The sequence below is a fragment of the Bos indicus genome, chromosome 24, assembly GCF_029378745.1.
Source record: "Bos indicus isolate NIAB-ARS_2022 breed Sahiwal x Tharparkar chromosome 24, NIAB-ARS_B.indTharparkar_mat_pri_1.0, whole genome shotgun sequence".
Lineage (NCBI taxonomy): Eukaryota > Metazoa > Chordata > Mammalia > Artiodactyla > Bovidae > Bos > Bos indicus.
The window spans coordinates 10,596,324-10,614,223 of record NC_091783.1 but is presented as its reverse complement, the minus strand read 5'-3'; the positions used below and the strand labels follow the sequence as shown (position 1 = coordinate 10,614,223).

The 17,900-nt window shown below is 37.1% G+C and overlaps 1 protein-coding gene across 1 annotated transcript in view; it reads right to left on the bottom strand.

Annotated features, from left to right (window-relative positions):
• CDH19 (cadherin 19) overlaps positions 1 to 17,900 on the bottom strand; it is an 80,679-nt gene that overhangs the window by 17,179 nt on the left and 45,600 nt on the right. The window contains exons 7-8 of the mRNA XM_070778687.1: positions 17,343 to 17,596; positions 12,526 to 12,647 (exon numbers count right to left, since the gene is read on the bottom strand). Of these exons, the coding sequence (XP_070634788.1) occupies positions 12,526 to 12,647; positions 17,343 to 17,596 (376 nt within the window). The remainder of the gene's footprint in view (positions 1 to 12,525; positions 12,648 to 17,342; positions 17,597 to 17,900) is intronic.

The following is a 17,900-nucleotide window of genomic DNA, read 5'->3' as shown; positions in this document are numbered from 1 at the left end:
CTGCAAGGAGATCCAACCAGTCCATTCTGAAGGAGATCAGCCCTGGGATTTCTTTGGAAGGAATGATGCTAAAGCTGAAACTCCAATACTTTGGCCACCTCATGAGAAGAGTTGACTCATTGGAAAAGACCCTGATGCTGGGAGGGATTGGGGGCAAGAAGAGAAGGGGACGACAGAGGATGAGATGGCTGGATGGCATCACTGACTTGATGGACGTGAGTCTGAGTGAACTCTGGGAGTTCGTGATGGACAGGGAGGCCTGGCATGCTGTGATTCATGGGGTCGCAAAGATTCGGACAGGACTGAGCGACTGATCTGATCTGATCCATCAGGCAATGGTATTGCATATTTGTATATCATTATTTTGAATATTTCTTTCTTCATTTGAAAAGTCACTGGAAACTACATACATTGAAGAGTGGGGAGGAATTTCTTTTGTCTTAGTGTCTTTATAATCTTGCATGCTCTTTTTTTTTTTAAACAAAAAGCATTATATTTGAAATTTTAATGTGTAAAGGTAAAGCACAATTTTTTAAAAAAGAGAAAGAATTAGTTCTGTTGAAAATTAGGGAAAAGTCTTTCCTTTCTTCTCCTTCTTAGAGTATTTACTTTAGAAAAGCTTGTAAATTAGTTTTCTCTCTATTTTTTTGAAATGTATGTTAACCTTTTAAAACTGAGACAAATCTCTTGCCAACTTTACAACCCAAGCTTGTCTTTTTTCAGTGCTGGGAGCCAATTCTTTGGAATGTAATTAATCATCAAGGAAGATATTAATAGCATATTTTCTCCCATTTTCTGTGGGAGGGTAGGCACCTAACTTCAGCAAAAACCTTGACCAAAATACAGAACTATTTCTTGTCATAAACATGTACAAAGTTTAGTTTTCATATGAATAAAGCCAGTTAGCAAACACAAATGGTCATTCTAACTACTTAGTGGACTTAGCACAAACTGTGTGACACGTGGTGGTGCTAAGTGCTCCTACTTTAATACCAGTAGTTATTTATCTGGGCTTCCTGGTAGTTCAGTGGTAAAGAATCTGCCTGCAAGGCAGGACACCCAAGCTCAATCCCTGGGTCTGGAAGGTCACCTGGAGAAGGGAATGGCTACCCACTCCATTATTTTGAGACATGCCTGCAGCGGATCCTGTTTGGTTGACTATGTAAAAGGCCTGAGGTTTCTTTCTGACTTGGCAGTTTCTTTCCAACTATGATGAACATCAAATTCTGGTTTAATGCTTTTTAATTATAAAACTGTTCATATCTGTTTCACCTTGTAAAGAGATTTTCCAGGTTGGGATGAGATTTTGTATGTAATTATTTTAACCAATACATAATCAATCAGTTAAAATTAAAACTTGCAGTTTTTATTGCATATAAAAAACCCATGGCCTTTAGGAAATACATAAACCACTAAGAATTATTATTTGGTGACTCTATTGTACTATTTTCAGAATCAAATAGATTAAAAACATTAAATATGAAAAGATATTTCTAGAAATTTCAAGATAAAAGTATTCAAAACTTAAAATTCATATTTTATGGTTTAACTATACATCACTGTAGAACAACTTTCTGCCTAAGTAAAATGGAAAAAGTATATGTTACAAATAAATTTAAGAAAATTAGTTAAAAAATAATTTAGAATCTTTATCATTTTTTTGCCTGAAAAAGCTATTTAAAATTAAGTTTAGGAATCAGAAAGGATGGAGGAAGAGTAAGATGGGGAGATCGCCAGCCTTCCCCCAAAATACATCAAAAACTCATCAAGATATGGAACAACTCCTACAAAGCAACCTCTAGGCGACAGCAGAAGACCCCAGGCCTCCCGGAGACAGGCTAAGCTCTCTGAAATGAGGTAGGAGAGAAGAGGGAGACACACAAAGGGAAAAGACAGGGAATTTCTGGGCAGCAGCTTGTGCCCCAAGGGAGGGAGGGAGTTCCCGTGCACTGGGAATCTCCCTCACAGGCGGGCCCAAGGGGGAGCTGGGGAGTATTGGAAAATCAGGCAAAGCAGGGACTTGGAGGGCCGTAAACAGAGAAAGCTGAACTTCTCAGTCCATTAACAGGCCATGGACTGTGACCCCAAACAGATGGGCGCGCTCAGGGGAACCGAGAGTGGTGTAGCAGACAAACCCAGCCAGTGCACACAACCCTTGTAGTACAGAGGGCGCAAACACAACCAGCGCAAAGCGCAGGACCGAGGTGCCGACGGAAGGGAGGCCTACAAACTTGGGCAGCGCACACTACCCTCCCGGCGGCACAGCCTTAAGAAGAACAAACAACCCCCGCGACAAAGAGTGCAGGCAGTGAGACGAAACAAGTGCACATAAAGCCCGCGACGTAGAGGGTGAGCACAGGGAGCTGAAACAAGTCCACACTAGCCCAGTGACGCAGAGTGGATGCCCAGGGAGCTGAGACAAGTCTACACAAGCCTCGTGATGCAGAGTGCATGCCCAGGGACCTGAGACAAGTGCACACAATGCCCGCGATGCATAAAGTGGACCACGGAAACTGAGAGTCAAATGCACACACCCCTGCGACACGGAGGGTAAGCTCAGGAAGGTGAGGGAAGCCCACACAAATCGCCAGGACGTAGAAGGATCCACACAAACACCTACCAAGCAAGCTTCGGCCAAAAGCACAGGGCGGGACAGGGCAACAGAGGCACCGGCAGTGATCCCAGGGACAAGTAGGGGACTGGTGGCACTGCAGTTATGCTAAGAGCCACTTTGAAGCAGCTATGGAAATAGACACGCCAGAAGGCAGTGGCCACCCACTCCAGTACTCTTGCCTGGAAAATCCCATGGATGGAGGAGCCTGGTGGGCTGCAGTCCATGGGGTCGCGGGGAGTCAGACATGACTGACCGACTTGACTTTCACTTTTCCCTTTCATGCATTGGAGAAGGAAATGGCAACCCACTCCAGTGTTCTTGCCTGGAGAATCCCAGGGATGGCAGAGCCTGGTGGGCTGCTGTCTATGGGGTCGCACAGAGTCGGACACGACTGAAGTGACTTAGCAGCAGCAACACCTTGAAAGCTACAACTGCCCAAAGGCATACTGAACCCATACTACTACTACAAAGTAGCTTCAGTCGTGTCCGACTCTGTGAGACACCATAGATGGCAGCCTACCAGGCTTCGCCGTCCCTGGGATTCTCCAGGCAAGAACACTTGAGTGGGTTGCCATTTCCTTCTCCAATGCATGAAAGTGAAAAGTGAAAGTGAAGTCGCTCAGTCGTGTCCGACTCTTCCCGACCCCATAGACTGCAGCCTACCAGGCTCCTCTGTCCATGGGATTTTCCAGGCAAGAGTATTGGAGTGGGTTGCCATTGCCTTCTCCATACTGATCCCATAGACACTCCAAAACCTACTCCTGGACACTGCATTGCCCTTCAGAGAGGTGAGATCCAGTTCCATCCACCAGAACACAGGCACAAGTTCCGCCAACCAGGAAAAACATCACAGGACACTAACCCAACCCCATCCACAGGGCAGACTCCACAACCAAGAGCTATGATCTTGAAAATCCTTTATTATTTTTTTCCTGTTTCATTTTTTTTCTTTTTCTTTCTTTCTTCCTCTTATAAATCACAGTTTATTCCACCAACATATCTCCATCTTCACACTAGCATTTAGTGGTGCTGTGGAGTTTTCCTCTTTGTTTTTCTTGTTATTAAAAAAAAAATCATTTTAAGATTCTTTCTTCTTATAAATCACACTGCTTATTGCCCAACATATTTCCACCATAACATTAGCTTTCTGTGGTGCTGTGGAGTTTTCTTCTTTGTTTTTCTTGTTTAAAAAAATCAATTTAAGAATTTTTTCTCTTTTTTTTTTATAAATCACATGGTTTATTCCCCCTACATATTTCCACCTCAATATTAGCCTTTTGCTGTGCTTTGTGTTTCTTGTCAAAAAATGCAAGAAAAGCATTCATTTTAGGTTGTTTCTTTTTTCTCCTTCTCACTTTTTTTTTCCCCTTGATGAATTTTTTTTTGGATTTTGTTTTGGATGTATTCAACCGCTTTTCCTACTGTGCTTTACCAGCTGTAGCTATTCATGAATATATATAAATCTTTCCCACACACATCTATTAATTTTTGTTTTTCTATTTTTTCTCCTTCTTTTTAAATTTTTAAATCCTCTTCTCCACCCCTTCCTTTTCTCCTTTCCCTCCCTTCTCCTCTTTCTTTTCTCTCTCTTTTTTTTATTCTCTCATTTTTCCATCACTCTTTCTTCTTTAACCAAGTAAGTTAAGTTGTTGAGTTCTCTATGCTATATTCCCCAGCTGGCCTTCTGCTCATACTCAGATTTCCAGATTGAGCAGTAGCTAACTCTTCTTTCAGTTGGTGGATATCACCTCTGGTTTCCCTTGCTAACCAAGTCAACCTCCCTCTTTTCTTTAGAATACTTTGATTATAACTGTATGTGTGGAAGTGTGTGTGTATATGTCCCAGTGTTTCCGTAATTACCTACTTGACCTTCTCCCACTAGAACACAGGCACAAGTCACCCCCAACAAGGGATCAACGCAAACCATGCAGCCAACATTTCCCTCCAAGGGCAAAAAATCAAAAGGAAGAAGTAATACAACCCTAAAGCCTGGGAATGGAGTAATTTAAAAAAGAAAAAAAAAAAGATGAAAAGGCAGAGAAATACAACACAAATGAAAGTGTAAGGTTGAAACTCACAAGACCAAGTAAACAAAGAGGAAATAAGTAATCTCCCTGAAAGAGAATTTATAATAATGATAGTAAAGATGCTCCTAAGACTTGAAAATAGAATGGAGAAAATGCAAGAAGCATTTAAAACAGTTAATACAATCACTGAAGACATAGAAGAAATAAAGAATAAGAAAACAGATAAATAACACAATTATTAAAATTAAAAATATTCTAGAAGGAGCCAATAGCAGAATAACTGAGGCAGTGGAATGGATAAGTGCACTGGAGGATAGAATGGTAGAAATAATTGCTGAAGAGCAGAATAAAGGGAAAGGAATGAAAAGAATTGAGAAAAGCCTCAGAGACCTTTGGGACAATATTAAATGTGCCAATATTTGAATTATAGGGGTCCCAGAGGAATAAGAAAAAAAGAAAGGCACTGAGAAAAGTTTTGAAGAAAATATAGTTGATAACTTCCCCAACATAGGAAAGGAAATAGTCAATCAAGTCCAAAAAGTACAAAGAGTCTCCTACAGGTTAAACCCAAGGAGAAACTCATCAAGACACATATTCATCAAGCTAACAGAGATTAAACAGACAGAATATTAAAAGCAGCAAGGAAAAAGCAACAAGTAACATGCAAGGGAAAACCCATATGATTAACAGCAGATCTTTCAGCAGAAACTCAACAGGCCAGATGAGTATGGCAGGATATATATAAAGTACTGAAAGAGAAAAACCTACAACCACAATTACTACACCCAGCCAAGATCTCATTCAAAATTTATGGAGAAATTAAAAGCTTTATGGACAAGCAGAAATTAAGAGAATTCAGCACCATCAAATTAGCCTTACAATAAATACTAAAGGGACTTACATAGCCAGTAAACACAAGAGAAAGGAAAAACCTACAAAACAAACCCAAAACAATCAAAAAGTACGAATAGGGACATATGTATCAATAATTACATTAAATGTAAATGGATTAAATGCACCAACGAAAAGATACAGACTGACTGAATGGATACAAAAACAAGACTCATATATGTGCTGCCTACAGGAGACCCACTTCAGACCTAGAGACACATACAGATTGAAAGTCAAAGAATGAAAAAAGATATTCCATGAAACTGGAAACCAAAAGAAAGCTGGAGTGGCAATCCATAGTAGACTTTATATCATAAGACACAAAGAAGGACACGACATAATGATCAAGGGATCACTCCAAGAAGAAGACATAACAATTGTAAATGTCTATGCACCCAACTTAGGAGCACCTCAATACATAAGGCAAACAGTAACAGGCATAAGAAGAGAAATTGACAGCAACACAATAATAGTGGGGGACTTTAACACCCCACTGTCATCAATGGACAGATCATCAAAACATAGAATCAATAAGGAAACACAAGCCTTAAATGAAACATTAGACCAAATGGACCTAATTGATATCTTCATGACTTTCCATCCAAATGCAGAAGAATACACTTTCTTCTCAAGTGCACATGGAACATTCTCCAGGATAGGCCATATCTTGGGCCACAAATCAAGCCTCAGTAAATTTAAGAAAATTGAAATTGTGTCAAGTATCTTTTCTCCACAACACTATGAGACTAGATATCAACTACAGGAATGAAACAGCAAAAAACACAAACTCATGGAGATTAAATAATACATTACTAAATAACAAAGAGGTTACTGAAGAAATAAAAAAAGCAATCAAAAGATTCCTATAAACAAATGACAAAGAAAATACGATGACCCAAAACCTATGGGACTCAGCAAAGCAGTTCTAAGAGCAAGGTTTATAGCGATACAATCATATCTCAAGAAGCAGGAAAAGCATTGAATAGACAGCCTACTCCACCTCTAAAGCAGCTGGAAAAAGAAGAACACAAAACCCCCAAAGTCAGCAGAAGGGAGGAGATCATAAAAAACAGAGCAGAAATAAATGAAAGAGAAATGAAGGAAACAGTGTCAAAGGTTAATAAAACTAAAAGCTGGTTCTTTGAGAAGATTAATAAAATTGACAAACCACTAGCCGGATTCATCAAGAAAAAAAGGGAGAAAAATCAAGTCAATAAAATGAAAAAGGAGAGGTTACAACAGACAACACAGAATAAGAGAATATTATGAATAACTACATGCTAACAAAATGGACAACCCGGAGGAAACGTACAGATACTGAGAAAAAATCAGCCTCCCAAGACTGAACCAGGAAGAAATAGAAATTATGAACAGCCTAATTACAAACATTGAACTTGAAATGGTGATAAAAAAAATCTCCCCTAAAACAAAAGCCCAGAGCCAGTTTGCTTCACAGGGGAATTCTGTCAAACATTCAGAGAAGAGCTAGTGCCTATTTTTCTGAAACTCTTCCAAAAAAATTGCAGAGGAAGGAACACTTCCAAACTCATTCTATGAGGCCACAATCCCTGAAACCAAAACCAGGAAAAGACAACATGAAAAAAGAAAATTACAGGCCACTATCTCTCATGAACATAGATGCAAAAATCCTCAGCAAAATTCTAGCAAACAGAATCCAACAACACAGTATGTTGATATGTGGCAGAACCAATACAATATTGTAAAGTAATTAGCCTCCAATTAAAATAAACAAATTTAAATTAAAAAAATAAAAAATAAATGACCCCAAGTGTTAAAAATAAAATAAAATAAAATTGAAGCACCAAAAAAAAAAAAAAAGTTCATGCACCATTTTCAAGTCAGGTTTATTCCAGGGATGCAAGGATTCTTCAATATATACAAATCAATCAACGTGATATACCATAACATCAAATTGAAAGATAAAAACCATATGATCATCTTGATAGATGCAGAAAAGGCCTTTGACAAAATCCAGCATCGATTTATGATAAAAACACTTCAAAAATGGGCACAGAAGGAATCTACTTCAACATAGTAAAGGCCATAATGCAAAGCCCACAGCAAACATTCTCAATGGTGAAGACTAAAAGCTTTCCCTCTAAGATCAGGAACAAGGCAAAGGTGTCCACTCTCACCAATATCATTCAACATAGTTTTGGAAGTCCTAGCTACAGCAATTAGAGAAGAAAAAGAAATGAAAGGAATTCAGATCAGAAAAGAAGAAGTAAAACTCTCACTATTTGCACTATTTGCAAGATACTATACATAGAAAACCCCTAATTACTAATTACTAATCAGCGAATTCAGCAAAGTTGCAGGTTACAAGGTCAATACACAGAAATCACTTGCACTCTTATATACTAACAATGAAAAATTATAAAGAGAAATTAAGGAATCAATACTATTCACCATTGCAACAAAAAGAATAAAATATCTAGGAATAAACCTGTCTAAGGAAACAAAAGACCTGTATACGGAAAACTGTAAGAGACTGATGAAAGAAATAAAAGACAACATAAACAGATGAAGAGATATTCCATGTTTCTAGGTGGGAAGAATCAATATTGTGAAAATGACTGTACTACCAAATGCAATCTACAGATTCAATGCAATCCCTATCAAATTACCAATGGCTTTTTTCACAGAACTAGAACAAAAAATTTCACAATTCATATGGAAACACAAAAGATCCCGGATAAACAAAGCAGTCTTGAGAAAGACGAATGGAGCTGGAGGAAGCAAACTTCCTGACTTCAGACTACTACAAAGCTGCAGTCATCAAGACAGTATGGTACTGGCACAAAAGCAGAAATGTAGACCAATGGAACAAGATAGAGAACCCAGAGATAAACCCACCCACTATGGGTACCTTATTTTTGACAAGGAGAAAAGAATATGCAATGGGGCAAAGATAGCCTCTTCAATAAGTGGTGCTGGGAAAACTGGACAACTACATGCAAAAGAATGAAATTAGTTCACTACCAAATGCCATACACAAAGATAAACTCAAAATGGATTAAAGACATAAATGTAAGACCTGAAACTATGAAACTCTTAGAGGAGAATACTCAGTGACATAAATCAAAGCAAGATCTTCCATGATCCACACAAAAACAAAAATAAACAAGTGGGACCTAATTAAATTTAAAAGCTTTTGCACAGCAAAGGAATCTACGAACAAAGTGAAGAGACAACCCCACGAATGGGAGATAATAACAGCAAAAAAACAACCAATAAAGAATTAATTTCCAAAGTATACAAGCAGCTTATACAACTCAGTCCCAGAAAAAACAAACAACCCAATCAAAAAGTGGGAAAAAGACCTAAACAGACATTTCCGCAAAGACATACAGATAGCTAACAAGCTCATGAAAAGATGATAAATATCACTCATTATCAGAGAAATGCAAATCAAAACTACAATGAAATACCCCCTCACACCAGTCAGAATGGCCATCATCAAAAAGTCTACAAGCAATAAATGCTGGAGAGCGTGTGGAGAAAAGGGAACACTCTTGCATTGCTGGTGGGAATGTAAACTGATAAAGTCACTATGGAAGACGGTATGGAGACTCCTTAAAAAGCTAGAAATAAAACCACCATATGATCCTGCAATCCCACTCCCAGGCACATACCCTGAGGAAATCAAAACTGATGTACCCCAATGTTTACTGCAGCTCTATTTACAATAGGTAGAACATGGAAACAACCTAGATGTCCATCGACAGATGAATGGATAAAGAAGCTCTGGTGTATATATATATATATATATATATATATATATGATTGAATACTACTCAGCCATAAAAAGACCACATTTGGATCTATTTTAATGAGGTGGACAAAACTAGAATCCATTATACAGAGTGATGTAAGTCAGAAAGAGAAATATAAATATCGTATACCAACACATATATATGGAATCTGAAGAGATGGCACTGATTAATTTATTTTCAGGGCAGCAATGGAGAAACAGACATAGAGAACAGACCTATTGTCAAGGTGGGAGGAGAGGAGGGAGAGGGGAGATGTATGGAGAGAGTAACATAGAAATTTATAATACCATGTGTAAAACAGATAGCCAATGGGAATTTGCTGTAAGACTCAGGGAACTCAAACAGGGGCTCTGCAACAGGCTGAAGGGTGGGGTGGAAAGAGAGATGGGAGGGAGGTCTTGGATGGAGGGAACATGGGTATACCTATGGCTGATTCTTGTTGATGTATGACAGAAAACCACATTTTTCTGTAAAGCAATTATTCTTCAATTAGAAAATAAAAAATTAAAATAAAAATAAAATAAAAAATTAAGTTCAAATTAAACCTTTGACATGACTATACAAAGCATACCCATATCTTTGCAGCTTGTTTAAAGTAGTTAGTTATGTAGTTAGAATAGGAAAAGGAGTCTAGAATGGTGGTGGCTAAAAGGAAAAAGCCCGTGAAAATAAAACAAAGGAAGGTCCAAGGACCGAGTGAGAACCTCAGGTAAAACAAACAGCCCTCCTGCCTAGCCCAATTTACATAAGGTAGGTTCATTAGGTGGAGAAAATAACATACAAAAAGAGGAGCCAAAATTGAGCCCAGGCGGGGTGGGGGGCCTCTCTTCTCTTCCTGTATTTTACGTGGCCCACCCTTACTCCTGGAGGATGTGTTTTCCTTTGCTTGCCAAAATATACTGAGCTGTAACAATAGTCTGTTCATTGCTTCAAATTTCTGCTGCGGTGAGACAGAACTGAGGAAATTACAAACTCCTCCGACAATTCACTTAGCTGTCATGTTGATAAATAGCTTGATGCTTAATTTGGGAAACTTTCCAGGAAAAAGACTAAGCACACAGTGAACTTCATTTGCTGGGAAAACACATGTTAATTTGGAGCATGTCTTTCCCATAATCAACATAACTGATACGTCACAACCTTCCAGATACTTAACACATGCAGCAAGTGCTTTATGTAACAATTTTACATGAAGCCCTGCTTTCCACTATCTGAGTGTTTTTGTTTATATTAATATGTCTTAAGTGACTGAAATGGGTCAAAAATTATGTTTGATATCAATATTACCATAATAAAAAATTGGCACTTGCAATTATTTTCTCCAAAGTTGTTCTAAAGTGAAATTAATAATGTGGATTAAAAATGAATCAAGAGGTAGAGGAAAAAATGCTTGCAAATTGGATGCTTGGTGTAATATAAGTTCTTCCTAAGCAATTTCCCTTAAAGTCTTAAAATGAAACAGATATTTTACGAAATATATCTTCAAAGATGAGTTTAAATGAGGTGTATTTTTTTTTTTACTCTAAGAAAATGAATTTTATAGCACAAGAAGCAGATCAGCAAGAAATGTGTAATTTCTAAACTTTATAACATTTCTAATCACTTATTTCTGGAACAGTGATTAACTTCTCAGTAATAAATTTCATGTAATATAAATATATTGTTTATTTTCAATTTGCCTTTCACAGGAATTATTTCCTCAACCATATTTTTAATCTTCTTTTATTTATAAATTGTTTTATAAATTTTACAATATTTGTGTCTTAGAATACACATAATCAATTTTAAAGACACTGCTTTTTAATAACTTAAAATGTTATGCTTTAATTTAGCAGAAGTTAATGAAATATTCTTACTTAAGTTCTCCTTATATATAAAATAAAATTACAGTGGATAATTATTTACATAAATTTCATTAAAACATGCTCTTTTAAAAGTTGAAAACTACTTCATGGAGAAACACATTTTTCAAAGATGTTCACTCATCCTTTGAACTGATTTAAATTCTTTCTTCAATTCTTTGGAAACAGCAATAAATTTTTTTCTTGAAAATATCCAGTGAATAAAAGCTTCTTGCTTTTAGGCTAAACATCCTTGTGTTTTCTGACACCAAAAGCTTTGGAATTTCTTCTGTGCAGCAGACATTTATTCCCTTGAAACATTTGCTCCCCATCCATTTAGTGTTTAAATAGAAAATTCAAGACTCAGCCCCAATCTTCCTGGGTGCCAAAGAGCCACTCAGTGTAGAACAGAAAATATGTAAGTGATGCTTCTACTCCAGCATCTCATCAGCAAACTGCTCAATAAGGTGAGGAGTAAGATATTTGTTTAAAGACTTTCAAAGAACAAGCCAAGTAGGTAAACACGATTATTAAAATTCTATGCAAAATCAGTTTGGAAAGGATGCATTCTGATACATTTCAAATTCACAAACTGAATCCTTTACTGTATTATATGAAATCCATTGACTATAATAGTGATGATTTTGATAGTCTTTTCCATTCTGTTCTCTCTATTCTTTTGAGCTTGATTGATTTAATAACTGATTAATTGAAAATTTAAAGACACAAACTAACTGGTAAACTAGATAATTTTATCTATGTTTTGAAACCTGGAAATGGAAAAATACCTGGTTACTACTGATTATTGAAGATGTGACCATTAGCACAGCTGACATGAGTTTTATTTGAGCAAATTTCACTGGGCAATAGTTACATGTCCAATTTGAAAAAAAAAAAAAAAACTTGCAAAATTTATTTTCAATGTTTAAAAATTGATTTAAAAATGTATTCGTGAACAATATTGTAAGAGCATATAATAAATAAAGATTTTAAAATTTCAAGTAATTTGGGTTTATTTCTTATGTTTTTCTGAATTTTCTGATTCATTTCTTATATTAAACATTATATATTGCCATAATAAAATAGAGATATTTTGTGGTAAGTATATAAATAAGCTGTAGTAAGAATGAACAGATGGTTAACTTTTAAATAATAAATGATATACACTTGTATATATAAACACTTGATATATAAATGTATACATGATAAATAAATTATATACACTTGATACATAAAATACCATTTAATTCTAATTTCAGCAACACTTTAAGCTACCCTTTGTTCCTGTGTTTAGAGATTGTTGAATGGTTAAAAAACATGGTGAACCAATATATGGTTCTCAAATGAATACTTACATTTTTCCGTGGCTGTAACACTTAGGTTGTACCAAGCACTAGTCTCTCGATCAAGTGGGTTAGTTGTGAATATTGTGCCATTGTCATCAACACTGAACACTTCACTTCTGGTAATAGAATATCTGCACACACAGGCACAAATAATTCCTTTAAAATATTATTTTCTCTGTACAACTTTAAAGTGTATACATTGTTCTTGTTAAGCAAAAAGATATCAAATCCACATTCTACAGAGCTAGTATAATGCTGAAAATTTTCAAAAAGATAACTTCTACATTTACAATTCAACTCGATGGAAATAGAGGAGAAAAACCTGAAACAAACTCTAGTTTTCAAATAATGTGTGCTAAATCTGGACATGCCACTCATTCTCATTCGCAAGAGAGAATTTTAACAAAATTCTAAAAAATATCACACTAATTTGTAGGTTGGTGTTGGGGAAAATTAAAATAAAAACTACAGAGAATTAAGCTTTAAGGAAATTCCATTTTAGCCCTGCTGCTGCTGCTGCTAAAGTCATGTCCGACTCTGTGTGACCCCATAGACGGCAGCCTACCAGGCTCCCTGGTCCCTGGGATTCTCCAGGCAAGAACACTGGAGTGGGTTGCCATGTCCTTCTCCAATGCATGAAAGTGAAAAGTGAAAGTGAAGTCTCTCAGTCATGTCCGACTCTTAGTGACCCCATGGACCACAGCCTACCAGGCTCCTCCATCCATTGGATTTTCCAGGCAAGAGTAGTGGAGTGGGGTGCCATTGCCTTCTCCGAGTTTTAGCTCTGCTCATTGTTAAATCTTAATAAGCAATTTGCTTACATATCAACAAGTGGTCACATTTCCTACTTAAATATTTTTGACAAAATGAAATAGTTGTTGTTCAGTTGCTTAGTTGTGTTTGACTGTTTGTAACCCCATGGACTGCAGCATGCCAGGCTTCCCTGTCCTTCACCATTTCCCAGAGCTTGCTCAAACTCATGTTCACTAAATTGGTGATGCCAACCAACCATCTTATCTTCTGTCATCCCCTTTTCCTCCTGCTTTCAATCTTTCCCAGCATCAGGATCTTTCCTAATGAGTCAGCTCTTTGCATCAGGTGGCCAAAATATTGGAGCCTCAGTTTCAACATCAGTCCTTCCAATGAATACTCAGGGTTGATTTCCTTTAGGATTGACTGGTTGGATCTCCTTGCAGAAGGGACTCTCAACAGTCTTCTCCAACACCACAAAGAATCAGGACACAACTGAGCAACTTTCACTTCACTTCACCATGTAAGAAATAAATGTGTAATATATATTATAAAGAGCATGGACTAAAAAGCCTAAAATGTGAAGTTTAGATGTTCAGATTAATCTCTGGTTTGCTTTGCAATTCCTTTTTAAAGATTCTTCATTCCGTTAAAAGTGCTGAGTGAATAGAATGTGGTTGTGCGGCGTTTTCTCACTGCTAAGGGTTCCTGACAGAATGATATAAACAAATGATTTCTCCATGCATATATGGATGCCTTTATAGTCTGTTCTTAATCTTCATACACCTCTATAAAAGTACTATTCCTGTCTCCCAGAAGAAGAACTGAGACACATAAAAGCCAAGCCCATAACAAAGGCTAAATCTTCCCAAGTAGGTGCAACTCCACCAGATCTTTCAAGGATGCTTTTAAGTATGCTTTTATGCACAAGTAATAAAGGATTTTATTTTATTTTTTTAAGTTTCTATTGGGGTATAGCCAATTAACAAAGAGTGTTGTGATCATTTCAGGTGAAGAAGGAAATGACTCAGCCATATATATACATGTACCCTTGCTCCCCCAAACTCCCCTCCCATACAGGCTGTCACATAACATTGAGCAGTGTTCCCTGTGCTATGGGGCTTCCCTGGTGGCTCTAGCAGTAAAGAATCTGCCTCCAATGCAAGAGACCTGGGTTCAATCCCTGGGTTGGGAAGATTCCTTGGGGAAAGAAAGGGCAACCCACTCCAGAATTCTTGCCCGGAGAATCCCATGGACAGCGGTGCTATACAGTAGCTCCCTGTTGGTTATCCACTTTAAATATAGCAGTGTGTACATGTCCATCCCAAACTCCCTAACTATCCCTTTCCTCCAACTTTCCCCCTGGGAACTACAAGTCTATTCTCTAAGTCCGTGATTAGGTGAAAGATGTTTAAAGACAGCTTCTTCCACTGGTGAAAGAAATCCTTGTCATTCTTGAACGAAACACAAACCTGCTTCCAGCTAGCGGCTAAACTCTTTCCCACAAGTCTGATTACTCAGATTATTTATCTTTTGCTGTGAATGCAGGCAGTTTTTCTCTTTCAAGGAATTGATCTGAATTCATAGAGTTATTCTTAGTATCTCCTTTTAATACTGTTTAATGTCTACAGGTTCAATTAAATAATTGCATTCCCTCCTTCATTTCTGATAATGGTAATTTTTGCCTCTTCTTTTTTCCCCTTGGTAGTCCGGTTAGATGGATAACTTCTACTGGTGTTTTGGAAGAACCAGCTATCATTCCATTGTATATCTCTATTTTCAATTTCACAGCTTCTACTCTAAAGTTTTTAATTTTCTTTCTTTTTTTAATAACAGAAAAGATTTTAGTGCCATTCCCATATTTATAAAAATTATAAAATTTGACTCTAGGTTTAGTTAGAAAGGAAATTTTAAAAATGTCCAAGGAATAAATCATCCACAATAGTGGCAAAGAATTTATTCCCTCTATCTGTCATCTAAACAATGCAGTAATATAGAGAATGGGGATAAGATGAAAAACTTTGGGAAGATTTCTTGTGCAGTTTCTTATAACTTTATGATGGGGTTTTTATTACAGATAATTTCGAGGTTCTAATTCCTAGCACACTAGACTCCTTAAAACAACTATTAATACATGTTTATGCCACCACCTTCCCTTATTCATCTATTTCCATATTTATAGTCCAGAGAATTACACAGGCTTCCATATACTAAGATGCTGGGTATTGCTTTGCTCTTTGGAAGGGCTACTGATATAGAAGAAGCATCTTTAAATTTTTAAGACAGACGATGCTCCAGTTTCCCACTGTAATTCCTAATCACAAAATGCTGTCTTCTAACATGTAGATATAGCTCCTATTTATTAGCAGTAAACTTAGTAATGAATATAAGTATATATGTAGTGTATGTGTGTGTGTGTGTGTGTGTGTGTGTGTGTGAGTTGCTTAGTCGTGTAGGACTCTTTGTGACTCCATGGACTGTAGCCTGCCAGACTCCTCTGTCCATGGGATTCTCCAGGCAAGAATACTGGAGTGGGTTGCCATTCCCTTCTCCAGGGGATCTTCCCAACCCAGGGATCCAACCTGGGTCTCCTGTATCGCAGGCAGATTCTTTACTGTCTGAGCCACCAGGGAGACTTCCAATATAAGTGTGTGTGTATATAATCAAAGCACAATACATTGTTTAAATTTTAAATAGCATGTCTATTAACCTACTTGTTTTTCTGATAATAGTAAAGAACACACAACTTAATAAATACTTTCATGATTAAAGTTTTTATCATGCTATCATTTATAATGACAAATTGTAGAAACAATTTAAATATCTAATCTCAGTTGTGTAAATAAGGCAATGAATGATGAATGCTTCATGAAAGTCGCTCAGTCCATGTCAAACTCTTTGCGACTCCACGGACTGTAGCCTGCCAGGCTCTTCTGTCCAAGAAATTCTCCAGGTAAGAATACTGGAGTGGGTAGCTGTTCCTTCTCCAGGGGGTTTTCCTAACCCAGGGATCAAACCCAGGTCTCCCACATTGAGGGAGGATTCTTTACTGTCTGAAACACCAGGAAAGTTCAAGTATACTAGAGTGGGTTGCCTATCCCTTCTCCAGCAGATCTTCTGACTTAGGAATCAAACCAGGGTCTCCTGCATTGCAGACAGATTCTTTACCAACCGAGCTATCAGAAATAATGATGAGTAAAAACTTAGCTGAAAATGTGACATTTGAAAAAATACAAAAGCATTAAAATTGATGATTATATGCAAAATATTATGTAACATATATGAGAATAATGTGACCACAGCCAAATATAATAACAGCTTTTGCTTTTATCTTTAATAAGAAATATAAGGAGAATAAAATTTTTTTTTTTAAAGGCAGAAAGTATATTACCCGAATGTAACAGACTAATTTAATGGATGGTAAATATAGTTTAATCGCAACAAAAAAACTTATTTCTAACTGATTGGACTCATTTTTATGCCTTTAATGGTACCTTATAAAAGCTTGGTTAACTTTTGAATATCATCCCCTGGTGGCACAACTGGTAAAGAACAGCTCACAATGTGGAAGACCTGGGTTCAGTCTTTGGGCTGGGAAGATCCCCTGGAGAAGGGAACAGCTACCCACTCCAGTATTCTGGCCTGGAGAATTCCATGGACTGTATATAAGTCCATGGGTTCGAAAAGGGTCAGACACGACTGAGCAACTTTTACTTTAACTTAATCAAATAGTATTTGTATGAACCACATTGTCATCAACTTTGTTTCTCCTCTGACTTGGCATAATCAAGGGTTTCTTTTTCCTAACATCCCTATCCCAATTAACAGAGTTGATTGCATCGGATTTTGGTGCACAGCCTCTCTCTTGTCCATGTTTGCAAGAGCTTACTTCTTTGCATCTTAACCAATAGTGAGGTTTCCTGTTTTGATTTGTTTAAACTTTTGCAAATTTTATAAGTGACCATAGAGAGAAATATAGGTCTGGATATATCTTGGTTCCACTTTTAAAAAATTTTATTTTCAAACTAATCTGTGTTCCCTCATTTATCAATGCAAAGCTGGGCTTCCAGACATACCCAATTGGAGATTTCCTCTGATCAGGATCAGTGGCAGAGACCGTGCCTACAGAGGATCCATGAGGGCATTCTTCAAAGATTTCAAAGATGTAATATGGGAGGAGGAAAACAGGAGGCTCATCAACATCTTCCACCTGGATCTTGATGACAGTGGTGGAAGCTTCAGTGTGGTATTCCCTGAGATGCGCATCAACTTGGGGGTTTTTAACTTTTGCTCTAATACGATAGTGGTTCTGGTCCTCAAAGTTCACTTTCTGCAAAGTAATACAGTGTACACAGAAAACCCAAGGAATTACTTAGGGGAAAAAAAAAGGTTTTGTTGATAAATTAAGTCTCAGGTGCTTTCCAGTTAGGTTTTTACTATTTATGTTCTTGGATCCCTATGAGATTGTCATTAAATATTTAGTAGTTGTGGAGAAAATCCCTATGTTATGTGTATTTTGTTATTTACAACTGTTACAAAATGTTTTTAGTTAATAACTAGTTTTTTTAGGATTAAAGCTATACTTTTCTGAGTATAAATATCTTAGGGAGTTGAGAATTAATTTCCTGTTATTT